Source organism: Salvelinus fontinalis, chromosome 13 (assembly GCF_029448725.1).
Source record: "Salvelinus fontinalis isolate EN_2023a chromosome 13, ASM2944872v1, whole genome shotgun sequence".
In the NCBI taxonomy this organism is placed as follows: Eukaryota; Metazoa; Chordata; class Actinopteri; order Salmoniformes; family Salmonidae; genus Salvelinus; species Salvelinus fontinalis.
Genome location: NC_074677.1, coordinates 13,210,608 through 13,233,667, shown reverse-complemented (window position 1 = coordinate 13,233,667; position 23,060 = coordinate 13,210,608). Strand labels below are relative to the sequence as shown.

Sequence of the window (23,060 nt, the reverse complement as noted above, 5' to 3'; positions counted from 1 at the left end):
GATTTTAGGTAGACTTCCAATTAATATTCATTATATATATATAAAGTAAAACATGCCCTTTTCAGGAAATGAAATACAGTTGGTCATGCTCAGATTTATTCAGCTTAAATCAGACATCTGATGTACATACACTTCATCATTTAAATGTTTTCTAAATGTACTTGGAATATTTGTCATGTCACATAATACAGCCTGCCCTCAGCATAGCTTATGCATGGTATAACATCTGACTTTATTTGGGGCACTACAACTATCTGCATCCCTCCTCAATTATATTTAAAAAAAGATTACGCCCCCTCTAACAACGCCTCTGACTACAAGGCAACAGAGGGTCCCTAAAGTACAATTATCACCTTAATAACATGGCCCACCGGCGAGGATGCTCAGTTGGTAGAGGATGGTGCTTGCAATGCCAGGGTTGTTGGTTCGATTCCCATGGGAGACCAGTACAAAAAAAGTATGAAAATGTATGCACTCACTACTGTAAGTCACTCTGGATAAGAGAGTCTTCTAAATGACTAAAATGTCAACAAAAAATAAAAAATAAATATCTACAAAGAATGAAACATCAATTCATTAAAAAAAAGAAAAAAAAAAGGAATACGGACACTGGTCCCCTAGGTATTTACTTGGCCAGTGAAGCTAAAACTTTTACATTCAGCTCTATACTCCAGCATTTTGGATTTGATATTAAATGTTTTATATGACCCTACAAGACAGAATGTGACCTGTTATTTGAGGGTGAATAAGGATGAGCGAGAAAGTTAGACGTACAAAGATCATGCCCCTAAACAAATTCTAACCTCATCATTATCAATAACAGGGGAGGTTAAGGTATAATATTTATGCCTCTAACTTCCTCACTCATCATTATTCACAATTCATTCATGATTATCTGGAATCATCCACATTAATGTAGAAGTGTTCAGAAACATTTCATATTCTTATTTACTATAGAAGTGACTCAAATGACAAAATACATTATTTACCATTCTATTGGGCACAGAATAATCTGAAACACAACCTACACAAACAGCAAAAGCATCCAACAAATGTTTAGTCTCAAGCTTGATGTAGCCATTGTGTGCTAGGAATATGGGACCAAATACTAAACTTGAATAAATGTAATACACTAAGTGAATTTGTCTAAAAACGTATGACACCTTGAAAATGGGGGGACTAGATACATTAAATGCTTCATTTCTAAATAGTTAAACACAAAACACCCCAAAATAAAAAGGTGACATTATGTATTGTCGGCTCATTTGATTTCAAATCCAAAAAGCTGGAGTATAGAGCCAAATTACATTTTAGCTTCTATGCCAAATAAATATGTAGGAGAGTAGGTAGCGTGCCACTAAAAGGGATACATTTACAATCAAAGTCCCACTTGAAAACATTGGGTGAGCTCGTTTGTTGGTCGCGTGGGAGGAGTTGGCGCTCAACTTGCAATTTAGGAGCCCGACGGCAAAAGTCAAAAGCCCCTGTTATGATACCGATGGTTTGTCGGGAGAGACGGTTCCTACGATTGTGACTAGATGGAGTACAGCTCCATCTAGATGTCGCGTCGAGGACAACAGTTGTTGACAACCGTTGCATTTTAGCTAAGCCCAACCCTTTTCCTAACCTTAACTTCATTCTCCTAACCTGCTAAATGAACTCTCCTAACCTCCTAAATGAACTCTCCTAACCTGCTAAATGAACTCTCCTAACCTGCTAAATGAACTCTCCTAACCTGCTAAATGAACTCTCCTAACCTGCTAAATGAACTCTCCTAACCTGCTAAATGAACTCTCCTAACCTGCTAAATGAACTCTCCTAACCTGCTAAATGAACTCTCCTAACCTGCTATGTACAGAAACTTCTCTCCGTAGCTGAACTCCATCTAGCCCACCGTTTCCCAATGGGGGTCGCAAGGGAAAGTCTGAAATCTTGCTTAGTTCATAGAAGCTGCTAGTTTTAGTTGTAATAAACAGAGCAGTTTCTGTTCTCTTTCTACAAATGTGGCTCTATCTTTTGAATGGTTTAAGCTACAAAATATTATAACCCCATCACTGAAAGATAAGACTCTAAAAAACACATATGTTATCCTCTACAATGCCCACAAGCCACGCAGGATTCATTAGAACAGAGTGCAAAAGACTAGGCGCTAACTAAATCAAACTGGGTGGGAAAAGAACATCAATGATGGTGTTCTTTTCTACACAGAATTATTGCGTGATGATCTTCTGAACTTCCCAATACCGTTGATGCATTTCAGTCACTTCAAACCATACTTCCTTCAGATTGAAATACTGTCAAAAGTACTGTCAGATTGATTTGTAATAGACGGTTATAGACAATTAAAAATCACAAAAAAAATCTAAAGGCGTCGTGGGCCAAAAAAGTTTGGGAACTCTTTATCTAGCCACAACCGTAAAAAATATTAGTCCCGACAAACCATCAGTATCATCACACACCCTGCTCAAAATTGATGACGAGGCCGGCTAGGAGGGGTGGAGTCAAAAACAAAACAACGAAGTGCACATGGTGGATACAAACTAACTTCTAATCATTGATCAATAAACATTTCAACAACCATTTGCATCAGAGACAAATGGAATAATGTGATGGTGTCAGAGTTTTTTTTATTTTTTTTAAGATCGGTCAGCAAATGTTTCCTTATCTGTTGTGTTTTTGTTGGTGATGACATTCACCTCCACAGCCCTTGATTACCTTGAAACTCCTCCTTTACTGCTTATGTAGTTTGGCATCCCCCAGCTGTGCAAAATGATGTCAACTGGAGGGGAGATTGGGGAAAGGCACAGTGTGCACAGAATTGTAATGCTAAAATATGAAAGATGAACACTGCACTGAGAGGGGCTATAAGAGAGACAGTCTATTAAAAAAAAAAATTAAAGTGTATTTTTTGGGTTTAAAAGAGAAAGAGCTTTGCGGTCACTTGAGGAAGGGACATGTTCTCTCTGTCAGACGGTCCCAGAATATCAATGGCCCCTTCCTCCTTTTTCAGCTCCTTTCATCCACTGGGGACGAGGTCTGGACCCATTAAGGTTGAAGGATGAAAGGACTAGTACCGTATGAATCATGGTGTGCCTCAGGGATTATTACTGGGTCATTTTTCCTGCGCCCATCCTCGCAGGTGTGATACGGTCTCTTGTCCCAGGCGGCCACTCAGATTTCTTTGAACCTGCCAACACAAGGTTAGATTAGCCTATTTCAGAATGGACCGAATGCAAACCTATTCCGGTTATTAACATAGGCACCAGATCATTGGATCTGATTAATTCAATGTCATTTCATATTTGAGGACTGGCGGTGTAGGAACCACCACAGAATCTTCAACTGAGTATATCTGGCTACCCGAATAAAGCACAAAATAAACTTTAGTTAGTGCTAAACACGGCTGCTAGAATCTTGACGAGAACCCAAAAATTTGATCATATTACTCCAGTGCTAGCCTCTCTACATTGACTTCCTGTTAAGGCATGGGCTGATTTCAAGGTTTTACTGCTAACCTACAAAGCATTACATGGGCTTTCTCCTACCTATCTTTCCGATTTGGTCCTGCCGTACATACCTACACGTACGCTATGGTCACAAGACGAAGGCCTCCTTACTGTCACTAGAATTTCTAAGCAAACAGCTGGAGGCAGGGCTTTCTCCTAAAGAGCTCCATTTTTATGGAATGGTCTGCCTACCCATGTGAGAGACGCAGACTCGGTCTCAACCTTTAAGTCTTTACTGAAGACTCATCTCTTCAGTAGGTCCTATGATTGAGTGTAGTCTGGCCCAGGGGTGTGAAAGTGAACGGGAAGGTACTGGAGCAACGAACAACCCTTTGCTGTCTCTGCCTGGCCAGTTCCCCTCTCTCCACTGGGATTCTCTGCCTCAAACCCTATTACAGGGGCTGAGTCACTGGCTTACTGGTGCTCTTCCATGCCATCCCTAGGAGGGGTGCGTCACTTGAGTGGGTTGAGTCACTGACGTGATCTTCCTGTCTGGGTTGGCGCCCCCCCTTGGGTTGTGCCGTGGGGGAGATCTTCTTGGGCTACACTCGGCCTCGTCTCAGGATGGTAGGTTGGTGGTTGAAGATATCCCTCTAGTGGTGTGGGGACTGTGCTTTGGCAAAGTGGGTGGGGTTATATCCTGCCTGTTTGGCCCTGTCCAGGCGTATCGTCGGACGGGGCCACAGTGTCTCCCGACCCCTTCTGTCTCAGCCTCCAGTATTTATGCTGCAGTAGTTTATGTGTCGGGGGGCTAGGGTCAGTCTGTTATATCTGGAGTATTTCTCCTGTCTTATCCGGTGTCCTGTGTGAATTTAAGTATGCTCTCTCTATCTTTCTCGGAGGATCTGAGCCATAGGACCATGCCTCAGGACTACCTGGCCGGATGACTCCATGCTGTCCCCAGTCCACCTGGCAGTGCTGCTGCTCCAGTTTCAACTGTTCTGCCTGCGGCTATGGAACCCTGACCATGTTCTGTTATAATCTCCACCCGGCACTGCCAGAAGAGGACTGGCCACCCCTCATAGCCTGCTTCCTCTCTAGGTTTCTTCCTAGGTTCTGGCCTTTCTAGGGAGTTTTTCCTAGCCACCATGCTTCTACACCTGCATTGCTTGCTGTTTGGGGTTTTAGGCTGGGTTTCTGTACAGCACTTCGTGACATTAACTGATGTAAGAAGGGCTTTATAAATACATTTGATTGATTGATAAAATTAAAACTACTCACAATTTTGCTGGAGAGAGGCTAATGCTATCGAGTTAGTTTGGGAGGTGGAATAAATGGGGGGCAGCATAGAGCAATGAGGTGCACAATTGTTGTTTGAGATGGGGTCTTGCTTTATTTGAAAGCAACATTATTTCACAGGATGTGAGGGTTAAGTTTGGAACTTGGAATAAACGGGACAGCGTGAGAGTGGCCGGCGCGATGCGCAGTTGTGGATTATCCACCATACAGCTTCCTTTAACCTTCAACACCGTTTTGTAGCACAAAGAAACAGACACCTTGGCTTGTAGTGTAACTGTATTATGACAAACCAAAACACGATACACCATATATTTTGGGTAATGTAGTCTTGCTATCATTTAAAAAAAGCCTACAAGCCCCAGTGCAGCCCAAAACTAGATTTATTTATTTAATGTAAAAGAGCTGTTCTAAAACACTGCCTGAAATGTCAGCCTGTTTGGTGTGATGGAGTTTTGGCCTGCCTGGTGACCTCACCAGGTGGTAAATTAGTTAATAAAACAATAAGGAAGTGCATTCTAAATTCCATTAGCTAGCTTTCAGTGTTCCCCTCACCACTCAGACCACTCCCAGACAGCCCTAGCAAAATTGGTGCCTGAGAAATTGAAGCTGTGTGTCTTTTTGACCATTTGAAAACATAGTCAGGTACTTAAAACCTCTATAGGATCGGTGTTAAGCTAACGTAGGCTAATGTGATTAGCATGAGGTTGTAAGTAACATGAACATTTCCCAGGACAGACATATCTGATATGGGCAGAAAGTTTACATTCTTGTTAATCTAACTGCAATGTCCAATTTACAGTAGCTATTACATTAAAAGACTACCATGCTATTGTTTGAGGACAGTGCACAATTATGAACTTAAAAGTATTAATAAACCAAATTAGGCACATTTGGGCAGTCTTGATACAACATTTTGAACAGATAGTGGGGAGAACAAGTATTTGATACACTGCCGATTTTGCATGTTTTCCTACTTACAAAGCATGTAGAGGTCTGTCATATTTATCATAGGTACACTTCAACTGTGAGAGACGGAATCTAAAACAAAAATCCAGAAAATCACATTGTATGATTTTTAAGTAATTAATTAGAATTTTATTGCATGGCATAAGTATTTGATCACCTACCAACCAGTAAGAATTCCAGCTCTCACAGACCTGTTAGTTTTTCTTTAAGAAGCCCTCCTGTTCTCCACTCAATACCTGTATTAACTGCACCTGTTTGAACTCGTTACCTGTATAAAAGACACCTGTCCACACACTCAATCAAACAGACTCCAACCTCTCCACAATGGCCAAGACCAGAGAGCTGTGTAAGGACATCAGGGATAAAATTGTAGACCTGCACAAGGCTGGGATGGGCTACAGGACAATAGGCAAGCAGCTTGGTAAAAAGGCAACAACTGTTGGCGCAATTATTAGAAAATGGAAGAAGTTCAAGATGACGGTCAATCACCCTCGGTCTGGGGCTCCATGCAAGATCTCACCTCGTGGGGCATCAATGATCATGAGGAAGGTGAGGGATCAGCCCATAAATACACGGCAGGACCTGGTCAATGACCTGAAGAGAGCTGGGACCACAGTCTCAAAGAAAACCATTAGTAACACACTACGCCGTCATGGATTAAAATCCTGCAGCGCACGCAAGGTCCCCCTGCTCAAGCCAGCGCATGTCCAGGCCCGTCTGAAGTTTGCCAATGACCATCTGGATGATCCAGAGGAGGAATGGGAGAAGGTCATGTGGTCTGATGAGATAAAAATAGAGCATTTTGGTCTAAACTCCACTCGCCGTGTTTGGAGGAAGAAGAAGGATGATGAGCACAACCCCAAGAACACCATCCCAAGCGTGAAGCATGGAGGTGGAAACATCCTTCTTTGGGGATACTTTTCTGCAAAGGGGACAGGACGACTGCACCGTATTGAAGGGAGGATGGATGGGGCCATGTATCGCGAGATCTTGGCCAACAACCTCCTTCCCTCAGTAAGAGCATTGAAGATGGGTCGTGGCTGGGTCTTCCAGCATGACAACGACCCGAAACACACAGCCAGGGCAACTAAGAAGCATCTCAAGGTCCTGGAGTGGCCTAGCAAGTCTCCAGACCTGAACCCAATAGAAAATCTTTGGAGGGAGCTGAAAGTCCGTGCTGCCCAGCGACAGCCCCGAAACCTGAAGGATCTGGAGAAGGTCTGTATGGAGGAGTGGGCCAAAATCCCTGCTGCAGTGTGTGCAAACCTGGTCAAGAACTACAGGAAACGTATGATCTCTGTAATTGCAAACAAAGGTTTCTGTACCAAATATTAAGTTCTGCTTTTCTGATGTATCAAATACTTATGTCATGCAATAAAATGCAAATTAATTACTTAAAAACCATACAATGTGATTTTCTGGATTTTTGTTTTAGATTCAGTCTCTCACAGTTGAAGTGTACCTATGATAAAAATTACAGACCTCTACATGCTTTGTAAGTAGGAAAACCTGCAAAATCGGCAGTGTATCAAATACTTGTTCTCCCCACTGTATGCAATGGTTCATTGAACCAGTCTAAAACTTTGCACATACATTGCTAAATCTAAATTCCAACTGGGCTAGAATAATATATTATGGCCTTTCTCTTGCATTTCAACAATGGTACAACATGTATTTTTTTTATTTTTTTTTAAATACAATTATTTGTATTATCTTTACCAGATCTAATGTGTTATATTCTCCTACATGAATTTCGACAAACTTCAAAGTGTTTCCTTTCAATTGGTATCAAGAACATGCATATCCTTGCTTCAGGTCCTGAGCTACAGGCAGGAGGATTTAGGCATGTCATTTTAGGCGAAAATTGAAAAAAGGGTGGAATCCTTAAGTTAATGCAATAGCTTCCCGGACTATCTACATTGAGCCTTGTTGCACTAACTTATTTTACTCATCACATACGTTGCTGATACAGTTTATTATGTCACTTTACCCCTATCTATATGCACATACAATATCTACCTCAATTACTTCGTACCCCTGCACATCGACTCGACACTGGCACCTAGTGTATCATTACTCATTGTTTATTTATTTTTAATTTTTTTTACATTGCTTTATTTCTCCATTTTCTTTTTCTCTGCATTGTTGAGAAAGGCCTATATGTAAGCATGTCACTGTTAGTCTACACCTGTTTACCAAGCATGTGATGAATACATTTAAATATACACACACACACACACACTCAGCAAAAAAAGAAACATCCCTTTTTCAGGACCCTGTCTTTCGAAGATAATTAGTAAAAATCCAAATAACTTCACAGATCTTCATTGTAAAGGGTTTAAAACACTGTTTCCCATGCTTGTTCAATGAACCATTAATGAACATGCACCTGTGGAACGGTCGTTAAGACACTAACAGCTTACGGTAGGCAACTAAGGTCACAGTTATGAAAACCTAGGACACACGAGGCCTTTCTATTGACTCTGCTAAACACCAAAAGAAAGATGCTCAGGGTCCCTGCTCATCTGCGTGAACATGCCTTAGGCATGCTGCAAGGTGGCATGAGGACTGCAGATGTGGGCAGGGCAATAAATTGCAATGTCTGTACTGTGACACGCCTAAGACAGCACTACAGGGAGACAGGACGGACAGCTGATCATCCTCGCAGTGGCAGAACACGTGTAACACCTGCACAGGATCCGAACATCACACCTGCGGATAGGTACAGGATGGCAACAACAACTGCCCGAGTTACACCAGGAAAGCACAATCCCTCCATCAGTGCTCAGAGTGTCCGCAATAGGCTGAGAGAGGCTGGACTGAGGGCTTGTAGGCCTGTTGTCTGGTGAGGACCTGCTTTACGTCACTGGCAACAGCGTCTCCTATGGGCACAAACCCACCGTCGCTGAACCAGACAGGACAGGCTCTTCACTGACGAGTCGCGGTTGTCTCAGCAGGGGTGATGGTCGGATTCGCATTTATCGTTGAAGGAATCCTCCTCCCTCATGTGGTACCCTATCGGCAGGCTCATCCTGACATGACCCTCCAGCATGACAACGCCACCAGCCATATTGCTCGTTCTGTGCGTGATTTCCTGCAACACAGGAATGTCAGTGTTCTGCCATGGCCAGCGAAGAGCCCGGATCTCAATCCCATTGAGAACATCTGGGAACTGTTGGATCTGAGGGTGAGGGCAAGGGCCATTCCCCCCAGAAATGTTCGGGAACTTGCAGGTGCCTTGGTGGAAGAGTGGGGTAACATCTCACAGCAAGAACTGGCAAATCTGGTGCAGTTCATGAGGAGGAGATGCACTGCAGTACTTAATGCAGCTGGTGGCCACGCCAGATACTGACCGTTACTTTTGATTTTAACCCCCCCTTTGTTCAGGGACACATCATTCCATTTCTGTTAGTCACATGTTTGTGGAACTTGTTAAGTTTATGTCTCAGTTGTGTAAATATTTGTATGAACATAAGATTCAACATGTTAAGTTTGCTGAAAATAAACGCAGGTTGACAGTGAGGATGTTTATTTTTTTGCTGAGTTTATACACACACTACCGTTCATAAGTTTGGGATCACTTAGAAATGTCCTTGTTGAAATACACATTTTCTGTCCATTAAAATAACATAAAATTGATCAGAAATAAAGTGTAGACATTTTTAATGTTGTAAATGAGTATTGTAGCTGGAAACGGATGATTTTTTATGAAATATCTACATAGGCGTACAGAGGCCCATTATCAGCAACCATCACTCCTGTATTCCGATGGCACGTTGTGTTAGCTAATCCAAGTTAATAATTTTAAAAGGCTAATTGATCATTAGAAAACCCTTTTTCAATTATGTTAGCACAGCTGAAAACTGTTGTGCTGATTAAAGAAGCAATAAAACTGGCCTTCTTTAGACTAGTTGAGTGTCTGGAGAATAATCATTTGTGGGTTTGATTACAGGCTCAAGAACTTTCTTCTGAAATGCGTCAGTCTATTCTTGTTCTGAGAAATTAAGTCTATTCCATGCGAGAAATTGCCAAGAAACTGAAGATCTTGTACAACGCTGTGTACTTCCCCCTTCACAGAACAGCGCAAACTGGCTCTAACCAAAATAGAAAGAATGAGAGGCCCCGGTGCACAACTGAGCAAGAGGGCAAGTACATTAGACTGTCTAGTTTGAGAAACAGACACCTCACAAGTCCTCAACTGGCACCTTCATTAAATAGTACCCGCAATACACCAATCTCAACGTCAACAGTGAAGAGGCGACTCCGGGATGCTGGCCTTCTAGGCAGAGTTGCAAAGAAAAAGCCATATCTCAGACTGGCCAATAAAAATGAAAGATTAGATGGGCAAAAGAACACAGACACTGGACAGAGGAAGATTGGAAAAAATGTTATGGACAGACGAATCTAAGTTCGAGGTGTTCGAATCACAAAGAAAAACAATTGTGAGACGCAGAAAAAATGAAAAGATGCTGGACACCATCTGTCAAGCATGGTGGAGGCAATATGATGGTCTGGGGGTGCTTTAGTGGTGGTAAAGTGGGAAATTTGTACAGGGTAGAAGGGATCTTGAAGGAAGGCAGGCTATCACTCAATTTTGCAACGTCATGCCATACCGTGTGGACGGCGCTTAATTTGAGCCAATTTCCTCCTAGAACAGGACAATGACCCAAAGAACAGCTCCAAACTATGCAAGAAATATTTAGTCAGCTGGTATTCTATCTATAATGAAGTGGCCAGCACAGTCACCAGATCTCAACCCTATTGAGCTGTTGTGGGAGCAGCTTGACCGTATGGTACGTAAGAAGTGCTCATCAAGCCAATCCAACTTGTGGGGGATGCTTCAGGAAGCATGGGGTGAAATCTCTTCAGATTACCTCAATAAATTGACAACTAGAATGCCAAAGGTATGCAAGGCTATAATTGCTGTAAATGGAGGATTCCTTGACGAAAGCAAAGTTTGAAGGACAATTATTATTTAAATTAAAAATCATTATTTATAACCTTGTCAACGTCTTGACTATATTTCCATGGAAAACAAGGACATTTCTAAGTGACCACAAACTTTTGAACGGTAGTGTATGTATAAATAAATAATTTGATACAGTGTCTAATAACACCAACTCTAGTCATCCATTCAAAGACAATCACGTCTCAAATCCTATGGGAACCTGGTGGAAATATACAACTCTCAAGACGCAATCAAGGTCCCAGGTTAATCGTGAATGACAACTTTTGATTTTTTTAAATAGCCTGAGGTGCAATTGCAATTTTTCCCTTATTAAAGCTAGCCAATTAATCAGCAGCCTGGAGGCCACTTTGGAGTAGAATAATGAGCACCCTTAACCTCTAGGGAAAGGCTAATGTATAAAGCTCTGGGAAGTAGCTCTATTTGTGGCTTTGACCTGTATTTAAAGGAATAGTCATTTTAGTCCACACTCAAGTCAAATTGCATTTTGCCCCTTTTAAGTGAAGTAGCCAGTATTTGTTCACTTCTTGGATAAAATGGGTATGATTTTATGACTAACATGACTTATTGCACTTAGCAGCCTCTTTATCATAAGAAAAGGAAACCAGCTTTGGGTTTCCTGATTGGTTATCATTCCCAGCAGTGTAGTCGTGAGCGGCTTACCCTCCATGTCTGGGGCTGTGTCCACACCAGCCCCTCATCTCTTTATACACCAGCCTGGACAGCAGCTAGAAAACAGGGAGACAGCACACTCAACACAGCTTACTAAAACATATCTATGTTTTTACACATAGAAATATATATGTAACACAATTTAAAAAACAGTCCCAGACCAATATTCCTCCAAACTTTACAGTTGGCACTATGCATTCGGGCAGTTAGCGTTCTCCTGGCATCTGTCAAACCCAGATTTGTCCGTTGGACTGCCAGATAGTGAAACTTGATTCATCACTCTAGGGAACGTGTTTCCACTGCTCCAGCGACCAATGGCAGCGAGCTTTACCCCACTCCAGACTACGCTTGGCATTACACATGGTGATCTTAGGCTTGTGTGAGGCTGCTCGGCCATGGAAACCCATCTCATGAAGCTCCCAATGAACAGTTCTTGTGCTGACGTTGCTTCCAGAGGCAGTTTGGAATTCGGTCGAAGTGTTGCAACCGAGGATAGACAATTTTTAAACGCTACATGCTTCAGCACTCGGCGGTCTTGTTCTGTGAGCTTGTGTGGTCTATCACTTTGTGGCTGAAACATTGTTGCTCCTAGACATTTCCACTTCACAATAACAGCAATTACAGTTGACCGGGACAGCTCTTGTAGAGCAGAAATTTGACAAACTGACTTGTTGGAAAGATGGCATCCCATGATGGTGCCACATTGAAAGTCACTGAGCTCTTCAGTACGAGCCATTCTACGGCAAATGCTTGTCTCTGGAGATTGCATGGCTATGTGCTCGATTTTATACACGTGGCTGAAATAGACGAATCCACTAATTTGAAGGGGTGTCCACATACTTTTGTAGTGTATTGTAGTAATGTAGTGTATCATTTGGTATCAAGGGTATCATTCATTTTGTACAAAATCCACAGGTGTAGCACCTTCTTTGAACATGTGGCAAAAATATTGTAGTGATTTATAAAACATGTTAATAAAAACAAAGATTAAAAACTAACCAAACAGGCGAGGATATCAGCAGTGATCAGCATGAAAAAGACATTGTTCCATCCCGTCGGAGAGATCAGCCCTGCTAACAGAGGACCTAGGGCGGCACCTAGAAGACAGTCAGAAAATAAGAGAGTCAGGGGAACCAAAGCACCTGAAACCAGGACTGGATATACAATCTGATTTGGGACAACAATCATAAAAAGTCTGCCTTTAGAACATTACATGATTTACAATGGAAAATAGTTTTGTATGAGCCATGGACCTTGTACATAAACTGTATACAATTTGTAATTGTCACATAACACTGCAATGACTGAGCATCTCTCAAAACATAGGCAACCTAAAATAAAAACCTTCCTTCATGCATTGACACAGGCACACAAAGGCATCTTAGCACCACCAACCCATGACTAGTTACCATTACAAGCATCAAATCTAAAAACAACAAGATCATAGAGTACCAATCCCACGTGTGTGTCCTAGAAATTCCCCACATACCTATTGACCCCGTGCCGTCAATAATTGCAGTGACTGTTGACAACGCTCTAGAATTTCCTCTCAGGCTCTCATGCGTCCCCTATGAAAGAAAAACCCTCATTTTGAATCAACATTCAGCATAAAAGACTTGGACTCTTTCCAAATGTGTCTCTCCTCAATTCCTTGCGTTCTCTCTCCTCCGCCTCTTCTCAAAACGCATGGAAGGTGAAGGTCTGATGGGAGGGACCTTGGGATCGTCTTCTCCAACACGGTTTGAGAAAGAGGCGAGGGAGATAGAATGCAAGGAATCGAGGAAAGACGCATTAGACAGTGTCTTGGACTAACAGGGAACCTGGGGAATTTGGGGTGAGAGGGGGAAAAGAAGGGCTTATCTCCACTTCGGGAGAGCTGAGGACTTCATGTGAGAAAGGTATGCAGCAGTGCAGCCTGGGATGGATGTGCTTACCAGGTCAGCAGACACAGCGGTGGTGATGAGGGCGTAAGGGCCGTTCACCAGGGCTCCGCACACCAACAGCATCCCTACAAGGTAGAGGAAAACAGCAACAAAGTGGATCAGGCATGTACAGTATGCTAGCTAGCAGACAAAGGCTATTTTTAATAAGCTTTTCATAGTGATATTGTGGTTGTTATATTGGTTGCACCGATTGCAAGTCGTAGATAAGAGTGTCTGCCAAATGACAAAGCGTAAATGTGAAATCCACAGGCTACAAACACACAACCGACACACAGTAAAGTACAATGTACAATGTGTTAAATTGGAGCATTTATGTAGTTCAGTAAGAGGCGTTGAAACCAAAATAGCTCTATGGCTTCAAAGTCAAATTTCATACAGAATAACTTAACTCTTACCGATTGTGGTTGCTAGGCTATGCTGTCCAATGTGGTTGAACAGGAACAGCTAGGAAAGCAACAAAAAACAAACATTTAGATTGGATCGTGGGTCAAATGTGTCACTCTTGAAGGATTTACTAACCCACATGCAGACCCAAAGGAAAACATTGAGCTATGCTGAAAAACGGATTGACACACTACTGTAAAGGAGCTCACGGACTAACATAAAATGTTTTCAGGCTTGGGCAGCGGGTGAAGTTCACTGCCAAATCCAGAGCTCCAAGCACAGCCAAATTCCTTTTTCTGTGTCCATCATGCAGTCATATTTACATTGCATATATGTGATTGTGTGATCAAAACTTTGACATAGAGAATTGCCTCTTTTCATAAGTGAATATAAAGTGTTTAGTCCACATTTATAATTCAGGCATTTGTGCAGGCCTTTCCTTATCAACAGTATATTTTGCCCAGCACCGGTTTTCTAAAGTTTGGAATGTACAGATTTCCCTTGAATGCCACATTTACAATTTAAGGAGTCATAAGTGTCCTATACTAAAGAGACACTATAAATGGCCATGGTGTTACACATGGTTAAAAGCCAGTGATGTCTTATGTGTGAAAGCACACTCACCATAGGGGCAGCCAGGATTAACATGACACAGCAGGTAGAGGCTCTGCCCCCAGTTTGGTCCGACACCAGTCCAGCCACGATGCCCCCTGCAGAAACACAGCACACACCCTTAACACACAGGGGGAGACAGCAGTCCTTTGATGCTGCCACCCCCGTGCTTCACAGTTGGGATGGCGTTCTTCGGCTTGCAAGCCTCCCCCTTTTCCCTCCAAACATAACAATGGTCATTATGGCCAAACAGTTCTATTTTTGTTTCATTAGACCAGAGGACATTTCTCCAAAAAGTACGATCTTTGTCCCCATGTGCAGTTGCAAACCGTAGTCTGGCTTTTTCATGGCGGTTTTGGAGCAGTGGCTTCTTCCTTGCTGAGCGGCCTTTCAGGTTATGTCGATATAGGACTCGTTTTACTGTGGATATAGATACTTTTGTACCGGTTTCCTCCAGCATCTTCACAAGGTCCTTTGCTGTTGTTCTGGGATTGATTTGCTCTTTTCGCACCAAAGTATGTTCATCTCTAGGAGAGAGAATGCGTCTCCTTCCTGAGCGGTATGAAGGATGCATGGTCCCATGGTGTTCATACTTGTGTACTATTGTTTGTACAGATGAACGTGGTACCTTCAGGCGTTTAGAAATTGCTCCCAAGGATGAACCAGACTTGTGGAGGTCAACAATTATTTTTCTGAGGTCTTGGCTGATTTCTTTAGATTTTCCCATGATGTCCAGCAGAGGCACTGAGTTTGAAGGTAGGCCTTGAAATACATCCACAGGTACACCTCCAGTTGACTCAAATGATGTCAATTAGCCTATCAGAAGCTTCTAAAGCCATTACATAATTTTCTGGAATTTCCAAGCTGTTTAAAGGCACACTCAACTTAGTGCATTTAAACTTCTGACCCACTGGAATTATGATACAGTGCTTTATTAAGTGAAATAATCTGTCTGTAAACAATTGTTGGAAAAATTACTTGTGTCATGCACAAAGTAGATGTCCTAACCGACTTGCAAAAACTATAGTTTGTTAACAAGAAATTTGTGGAGTGGTTGAAAAACGAGTTTTGAGTGTATGTAAACTTCTGACTTCAACTGTATGTTTGGGGGACAGAGGAAGGGTTAGTCATTCAAAAATCATGTTAACCCCTATTTTTTCACACAGAGCGAGTCAAATTTTTCTGTTAGAATAATGTTAGAATTGTTCCACTTTGACAGAGTATTTTGAGTAGATTTTGACAAAAAAAATACAACTAAATCCATTTTTAGCCCACTTTGTAACACAATAAACTGAAGAAATCCAAGGGATATGGATACTTTTCCAAGACACTGTATATGGTCTGTTTTGTTACGACTGCAGACATTTTCTTGTTTTGCCTGTTTTGTTATAACTGCAGACATGACTTGTTATGCCTGTTTTGTTATGACTGCAGACATGACTTGTTATGCCTGTTTTGTTATGACTGCAGACATGACTTGTTATGCCTGTTATGTTATGACTGCAGACATTACTTGTTATGCCTCTTTTGTTATGACTGCAGAAACCACTCATTATTTCTATGATTTGTTATAACTACAGTGCAGACAAAACATCCAGGTAATCAGAGAAGAGCTTCCTGGTTCCTCATATGATTTTACAGATTATTGGGCTATAAGAAGGTTAGATAATGCCATATAAAGTCCGCCACAAAACTGTTAAGGCTTACCAACAATTCCTCCTACATCAAATAGTGTTGACATGTCCCCAGCTTCCTTGGGGTCAAAATGGGCTGAGGAAATAAACATTGGGAATTTTAAGTGACACAGTACGCAAAATTAATTGACAGCTTATCTCACAATGCAAAGCAAATCATTATCAGCTTATAAACATTGTTAGCATTTGAACCCTCAGGTGAAATGACAACTGTAAACAAATAGTAGCTAAACTGAGTACGTACCAACGTTAGCAATGTAGAGAGGAAGCCAGTAGAGGAAAGTGTAGCTAACGAGCTTAGCGAACAGCAGACAGAGGGAGAACTCCATCACGCCCTGTAAGATAACACACATATTACACAGTCATAGCAACTGTCATAACAACAGTCAACTGCATTCATGTGGGTTTTGAGAGTAATTACCAACAATGAGTCACAACAGAGGTGAAACAGGAATTCAAGGCTTAGGTGCAGTGACATAAAATACAACCCATTATTATTTTTGATTGCCTGTGTTTTGCCAGAGGAATACTTGTGTAACATTTGCTGAGATTCAGCAACTGAAACAGCTGAAAATGAAAGTAGATTGTGATCCCCACTCACAGGTATCCTGAGGGCCCCACAGAAGCTGATGGCCTTGGTGTGCTCCTCTGCCGGCTCAGAGGAGACAGAGTTGGACTGGCCAGGACTGCTGAAGATCTCCTCATTACTGTATGAGTTCTGTAAGAGAGGCTCCTTCTCATTGTCCTCCTGTCCGTACACAGCAATTAGCATGGGTCTAACCAGGGCTGCAACTATTGACTGTTTTAAGGTTGAATAGGTCTGTCTGACATGTATTTTATTACTCTATAATATCAAGTTTTACGAAGGAAAGTAATGTAATGACAAAACGGTGGTCATCACAAAACAAAAATAAGGTCAAAAACTGGGCATAGCTGGTAGCCTAGAGGTTAGTGAAGTGGGCCAGGCATCATATCTGAGGTGCAACCTACACCTACTGCCCTTGTGGCCTTTAGCAAGGCAGCCCTTCTCTATACTACTAAGGGCACCAATTACTTCATGTGTTCTTTGGTTGTACTTACATGGTGTTGCGGAGGGCTGCAACCGACATCTTCTGGTTCTGTGACAGAAAAAAGGTTTTGCTCACAAATACATTTTCATGTCAAAATACAGTCTTGGGAAAAGCCAACTCTCATTTTACATTTTGTCTTAATGTTAACAGTCTAGGTTAAAGATGAAATGCCTGCAGTGAAAACTCTGAAATACAACATGATTCTTTTTCAAACTAGCTTAATAAAAATGTATCCTCCATAACTTTATAGTAGCAATGAACATTTTGACTATGATCTATCAAGCTTCAATAAATTGTAATGGATTACAGTCAGCACTATTGGCATGTTTTGAACAAGGTCTGGGCATATCCATAAAGCGTCTCAAAGTAGGAACTCTGATCTAGGATCAGGCCCCCTCTGTCCATTCATTATAATCTTAAAGGCAAAACTTCTAGATCAGCAATCCTACTCTGAGACGCTTTAAGAATACGGGCCAAGAGGTCAGACTCACTCTCCACCAGGAAGAAGAAGCAGAGAACGCCAGTGGAGGCGATGATGATGCCAGGCACGATGAAGGACATGCCCCAGGCCGAGGATACGAAGACGCCAGCGATGAGCGAGCCCAGGATGTTGCCTACCGAGGTGTGGGAGTTCCAGACGCCCATGATGAACCCTCGTCTGGAGGGAGAGGGACAGACACATACAGATAGGATGGAAATGAGAGGTGGATTTACCTTGAGAAACATTGTACATCTTGACGGTGAACAGTGAGACAGCTTACTAAATACCGAGGACAGCTTTTGGCATTCAAATGCTGAATTAGGAACTGGACGCCTGTAAATAGTTCCTATTTTGAATGTCCAAAATCGTATTACAATCAAACCTGCTCAACCAAAGGTGCTGAATGGACAGTTGTTTTTACTTTCACATCATGTGACTGACTGTGAGCAACAGATAAAAACCCTGCACGAGATGGAAAAGAGGGTACTGATACTGCGTAGTCAGCATTGCTGAACCAGTCTACAGTAAGGATATGTCTCACTCACTTCCCTTTTCCAAACCAGTTCCCAACGCAGGCCACGACTGCAGGCCAGCCTGTCGTCTGCACCAGTCCATTCATTGCCTACGAAAGTAAGAGGGAGATTGAGGTCTTTAAATTCTCTGTTATTTCAACATTAAATATGTCCCTACACCCGACCCAATGAGAGAAAAAGAGAGGGAGATTGTGATACAAAAAGTATCTCAACGAGAAAGAGATACAAATAAAAATAGAGAAGGTGGGAGGGCTGGTTTCCTACATTGCATTCTCACAAACAGCCTTGAGAAAAGTACTGGCATTGAAACACTCTCTCAGCCTCCCTCCATCACACTATCGCTGTCACATGATACTGAAACAGAAAGGGGCTACCTGGACTTGTGCAATAAGAAATTCCTAGCCAGTTGTAGCTCAATCTTGAGTGCAGTGATCACGTTCCCGCACTGACTGACTGTGTGGAGGCTCATTGATTTAACGTTACGTTAGTCTACATGATACACTAGTAAAGTAATAAAATATATATAACTGTCGGTTATATTAGCCACGACTTACCGTTCTTTGTGCAGCTTCAAATGTTGAACAAAGTTGGAAATTGTTGCGCCTCAGTCTGTAATTTTATTCCCGCATGTTTTGCAAGTTGCAATTCATTTTTTGTTGATACAGCGTTGTCTTTATATCCGAAAATAATAATTTGGGGTATCATCTTTCCAAGGGCTCCATCTGAATTCACCCGCCAACGTTCCTCTGCACTGCCACGCACAACTTTTTCTCAGCTGGCACAATTTGATTGGCTGCTGTCCGATTCAAACTGTAATCCGTTAAATGAAGAGTTGATGCGCTGCACACTTTTTTTAATAGCATCATTTTTTATATTTGGGCTTGGGGAGGGTATCAAGTCATGTCGAGTCATGAGGCTCAAATCCAAGTCAAGTCACGAGTCATTGGTGTTAAAGTCAAAGACGATTTTCAAGTCATCATATTTGTGACACGAATCTGACTCGAGTCCAAGTCATGTGACTCGAGTCCACACCTCTGGCTGTAAGTAGCAGTAGAAGTATTGTTTCCCGTTAGTTTACTCCAGTCAGGGAAGGGATGGTAGTGTATGGCGAAAAAAAGTATAAATAAAGTAATAAATAAAAAAAAGTGTAACTATGCTGCAGAGTGTGAGCAAGTGACTGAATGGTTTTGGAGGAGATTTAACCCGTACCTGGACGAAGGCGTAGTACCATATTGAGTGGATGTTCAAGTAGAAGCCCAGGCCAAACAGACACGTGAAGAGACCACTGAGAAGCATACCGATGGTCAGGTAGTAGCGCAGGGGCACGCGCTCTCCAAATATCCCACTGTCAAACCGCACAACATCATCTGGTCAACTGTTTGTAGTGAGTTAACACACATATACAAAACACAATCAAATACATCATTCTGCCTACCTGAAAAACATGCCAATGGCATAAGCAACCAGGAAGGAGTTGTCCACGGCTCCAAACAGTGTCTGGTAGTTGTCCTGGTCTGGACAGAACAAGAGGACACCGAAAATATCCAAATGAAATCTGCGGTCCCATTCTACTGACATGTTGTGGTTTCTAGATGTTGGTTTTGTAAGCACTCAGAAAACTTTGGAAGAATTTCTATTTCTTCTTAAAATTAACAAAGAAATCAAGTCAAGCAGAGGACTCACCAAAGGGCACCCAGTCACACCAGGTTTCATTGTCAGTTCCATTGAGGTTTGGAGGTCGAATGAGGGTGGAACAATTTCTGTGCAGCTGACTCTGTACATGCATGGGGCAATAAGCAGAGATTACACACATGGACACAAAACACTCAGCCTTTAAGACAACCTGCATAAAGATGGCAAAGAACTAAACGTCTTGAAAGAAAAACAACTATGAAATCGCTTTCTGACAAGCTATACTGAACATAAACACAACATGCAACCATTTCAAATATTTGACTGAGTTACAGTTCATATAAGGAAATCAGTCAATTTAAATAAATAAATTAGACCCTAATCCATGGATTTCACATGACTTGGCAAAGGTACAGCCATGGGTGGGCATAGGCCCACCCACCTGGGAGACTTCCCCCCCCCAATGGGCGCAAGGACCAGCCAATCAGAATGAGGTTTTCCCCACAAAAGGGCTTTATTACAGACAGAAATACTCCTCAGTTTCATCAGCTGTCTGGGTGGCTGGTCTTACGATCTCACAGGTAAAGAAGCCGGATGCGGCAGTCCTGGACTGGCATGGTTAAACGTGGTCTGCGATTGTGAGGCCGGTTGGACGTACTGACAAATTCTCTAAAACGACGGCTTATGGTAGAGAAATTAACATTAAATTCCCTAGCAACAGCTCTGGTGGACATTCCTACAGTCAGCATGCCAATTGCACACTCACTCAAAACTTGAGACATCTGTGGCATTGTGTTGTGTGGCAAAACTGCACATTTTAAAGTGGCCTTTTATTGACCCGAGCACATGATGCACCTGTGCAATGATCATGCTGTTTAATCAGCTTCTTGATATGCATTTACATTTACATTTACATTTAAGTCATTTAGCAGACGCTCTTATCCAGAGCGACTTACAAATTGATATGCCACCTGTCAGGTGGATTGATTATCTTGGCAAAGGAGAAATGCTCACTAACAGGGATGTAAACAAATTTGTGCACAACAGAAATAAACTTTGTGTGTATTTAACATTTCTGGGATCTTTTATTTCAGGTCATGAAACATGATACCAACACTTTACATGTTGTTTTTATATTTTTGTTCAGTATATAGTGTTAACTATTGTAGTGCGGCTCGAGTGTTCTAGGGATTTTGTGGCCTAGAACACCTAGAGATGTAACAATATAAAAGCTAAACAGTGTGGCCATACATTTCAATAACGTTTAATACAGGTTTGTGGAGACAGTGTATCACCTTAACGATGCTGATGGGTTTCCGGGAGAGATGGTAGCTGGTATAGAAGAGGAAGGTGAGGAAGAGGGTGAAACCTCGGTACCTGGACAGAGAGAGTAAAAGAGCTCATTCTAATGTTATCCAAAGCAAATACCATGCCATGAACTTCGACCTCTTTGTAAGTCAAAGCACACCCTCTACAGTTTTTAGGACAGTCTCTTTCTTTCACATGGTCTAGACTAGAAGTCTCCAGGGATGTTAGCATCATAGGACCAGGAAGGAAGGAGAGGGGAGAGAGACCGAGAGGCAAGCTTCAAACTACCATCCTGGAGAGGGTTCTGGGGAGAACACAAAACCATCGTTCACATGGACTTGTCTGTACAATAGACAGTACACATAAGCTTTTTTTTTTGTGGGAACCTGACATGGAAACAAAACAGGGTATTCAGAATAGTTCTTCAGTGCTGGGAGCAATACAGGGACCTGGCTGCCTCATGACACTAGGTGCACACTGCACAGGAAGGCAGCTAGCTACAACCCACACACAATGCATGTTCTGTACTGACTGTTTACTTTTCTTGGAGTGGAAAGGCAGGTTTTACCACAAGTTAAATTCAGTTAACACCTCACTTACAACCTAGTGTAACCTCCTCATACCCAGGCTAATTGCGCACAACATATAGAATGCTTCTCAAATTACACGATATTAGTGTCCTACTTTTGACCATGTGCTGTGGTCAAAAGTGGTACACTACATAGGGAATTGGGTGCCATTTCAGACTCAGCCATTCGGGAGGAAGTGTAGTGCCTGAGACTAAGCCTGCTGTGACCTTTAACCCTTTAAGCATACTGGATCAGTGACAGCAATAATGCAGAACGTTTTGTTGATTGCAGAATAGTTACAGAAATCCAACAGCCTTCCAAATCCAAGAGCCTTCAACTAGGATGATTGCATGTAACATTCTATGATTGTCAATGCTTCTTTTTGCAAATACATATTTGAATATGGGGTTTAACTATACCTAATGAAACGCTCAAATGAAATCTAGACGGTTGACTAATTCCTAACATTCTAGAATGTCAGTATGTCAGTAATGCATAGATAGAATGACACCAAATCTCTTGCCAATCATTGACATCTAGCTGATTAAGGACAAAACCGCCGCTTCCCCTCCCCCATCATCAAAGTACATACTGTAAAATGCAATGCATTTAGTTTTGTTTCCATAAAGGGTGTCACAATATAATTCAAAGACAGTGTCAATTTACCAGCTGTCTCTTGAGAAGGACGTGATCAGTCTAATGCCGGGAGCCAAAGAAGACCGCATCTTTGGTGGAGTAGCCAAAACAACTTCTTAAAACTTGTTAAAACCGCTTACAATTTTCTCTAAGACATGGCTTCAAAAGTTATATCGGGCGCCTTATATACACCCAATTGATGATATAGTATTTGTACAAAAACTAGGACTACAAAAAAATCTCTAAAACTAGCTAAAAACAAACTTAAACGATTACGTTTCGTTACATGAGACAGCTTCTTTTCTCACAGGCTCTCGCTTGAATTCTTTTCCACTTGTCTTTGATTAAAAACACACCGATTTTTCTTTTATTAATTTAAAATGTATTAATTTAAAATATAAAGAATAAAAACACTCCGCGCACTGATCAAAAAAGTTTCAGTCGCTTTGCTATTCCTACTTCATGGTGATGTGGGTGAATCTCCACAAACAATGAATTCCCATCGATTTCCATACTTGCTCGAGTCCGCTGATAGCGTTATAAAAGCCGGTTCCTATAAATACTCTATGCACTTCTCTACCATGTCACAAGGAAATGTGTACATATGTTAACAGATTGTGTGCATAATAGTTTGAAGGCAGTCCTTCCCTAATGTTTTCCAAACTCAGGCAAAACGCCTCAACAAAATCTATATTCCGAAGTGTGTAGACACGTGATTCCCGTGTCTGACGTCACAGAATTAAAGGAGCAATGATTGAATGGGAGAGTTCATGGGTGGGCAGAGTTTGTATAGTTCAGTCCATTCTATTGTACATGAAATGTAATCTCCATTCAACCGGGGCACCGGGC

The 23,060-nt window shown here is 41.9% G+C and overlaps 1 protein-coding gene across 2 annotated transcripts; it reads right to left on the bottom strand.

Annotated features, from left to right (window-relative positions):
* Nucleotides 1-74: 74 nt before the first annotated feature.
* slc37a2 (solute carrier family 37 member 2) lies at nt 75-22,920 on the bottom strand. 2 transcript variants are annotated; one of them, XM_055941773.1, is made up of 18 exons: nt 22,242-22,920; nt 20,994-21,075; nt 19,750-19,840; nt 19,502-19,580; nt 19,276-19,411; nt 18,079-18,155; nt 17,544-17,710; nt 17,063-17,100; nt 16,584-16,730; nt 16,227-16,317; nt 15,996-16,058; nt 14,301-14,386; nt 13,688-13,736; nt 13,284-13,357; nt 12,839-12,917; nt 12,349-12,446; nt 11,341-11,405; nt 75-3,187 (listed from the first exon to the last, which is right to left on the bottom strand). In XM_055941773.1, the coding sequence occupies exons 1-18, from the start codon at nt 22,298-22,300 to the stop codon at nt 3,172-3,174; spliced, it is 1,497 nt and encodes a 498-aa protein (XP_055797748.1). In that variant the 5' UTR covers nt 22,301-22,920; the 3' UTR covers nt 75-3,171. The 2 variants fall into 2 exon arrangements, with proteins under 2 accessions (XP_055797748.1, XP_055797750.1); XM_055941775.1 differs by having other exon boundaries at nt 16,584-16,700.
* Between the last annotated feature and the right edge of the window lie 140 nt (nt 22,921-23,060).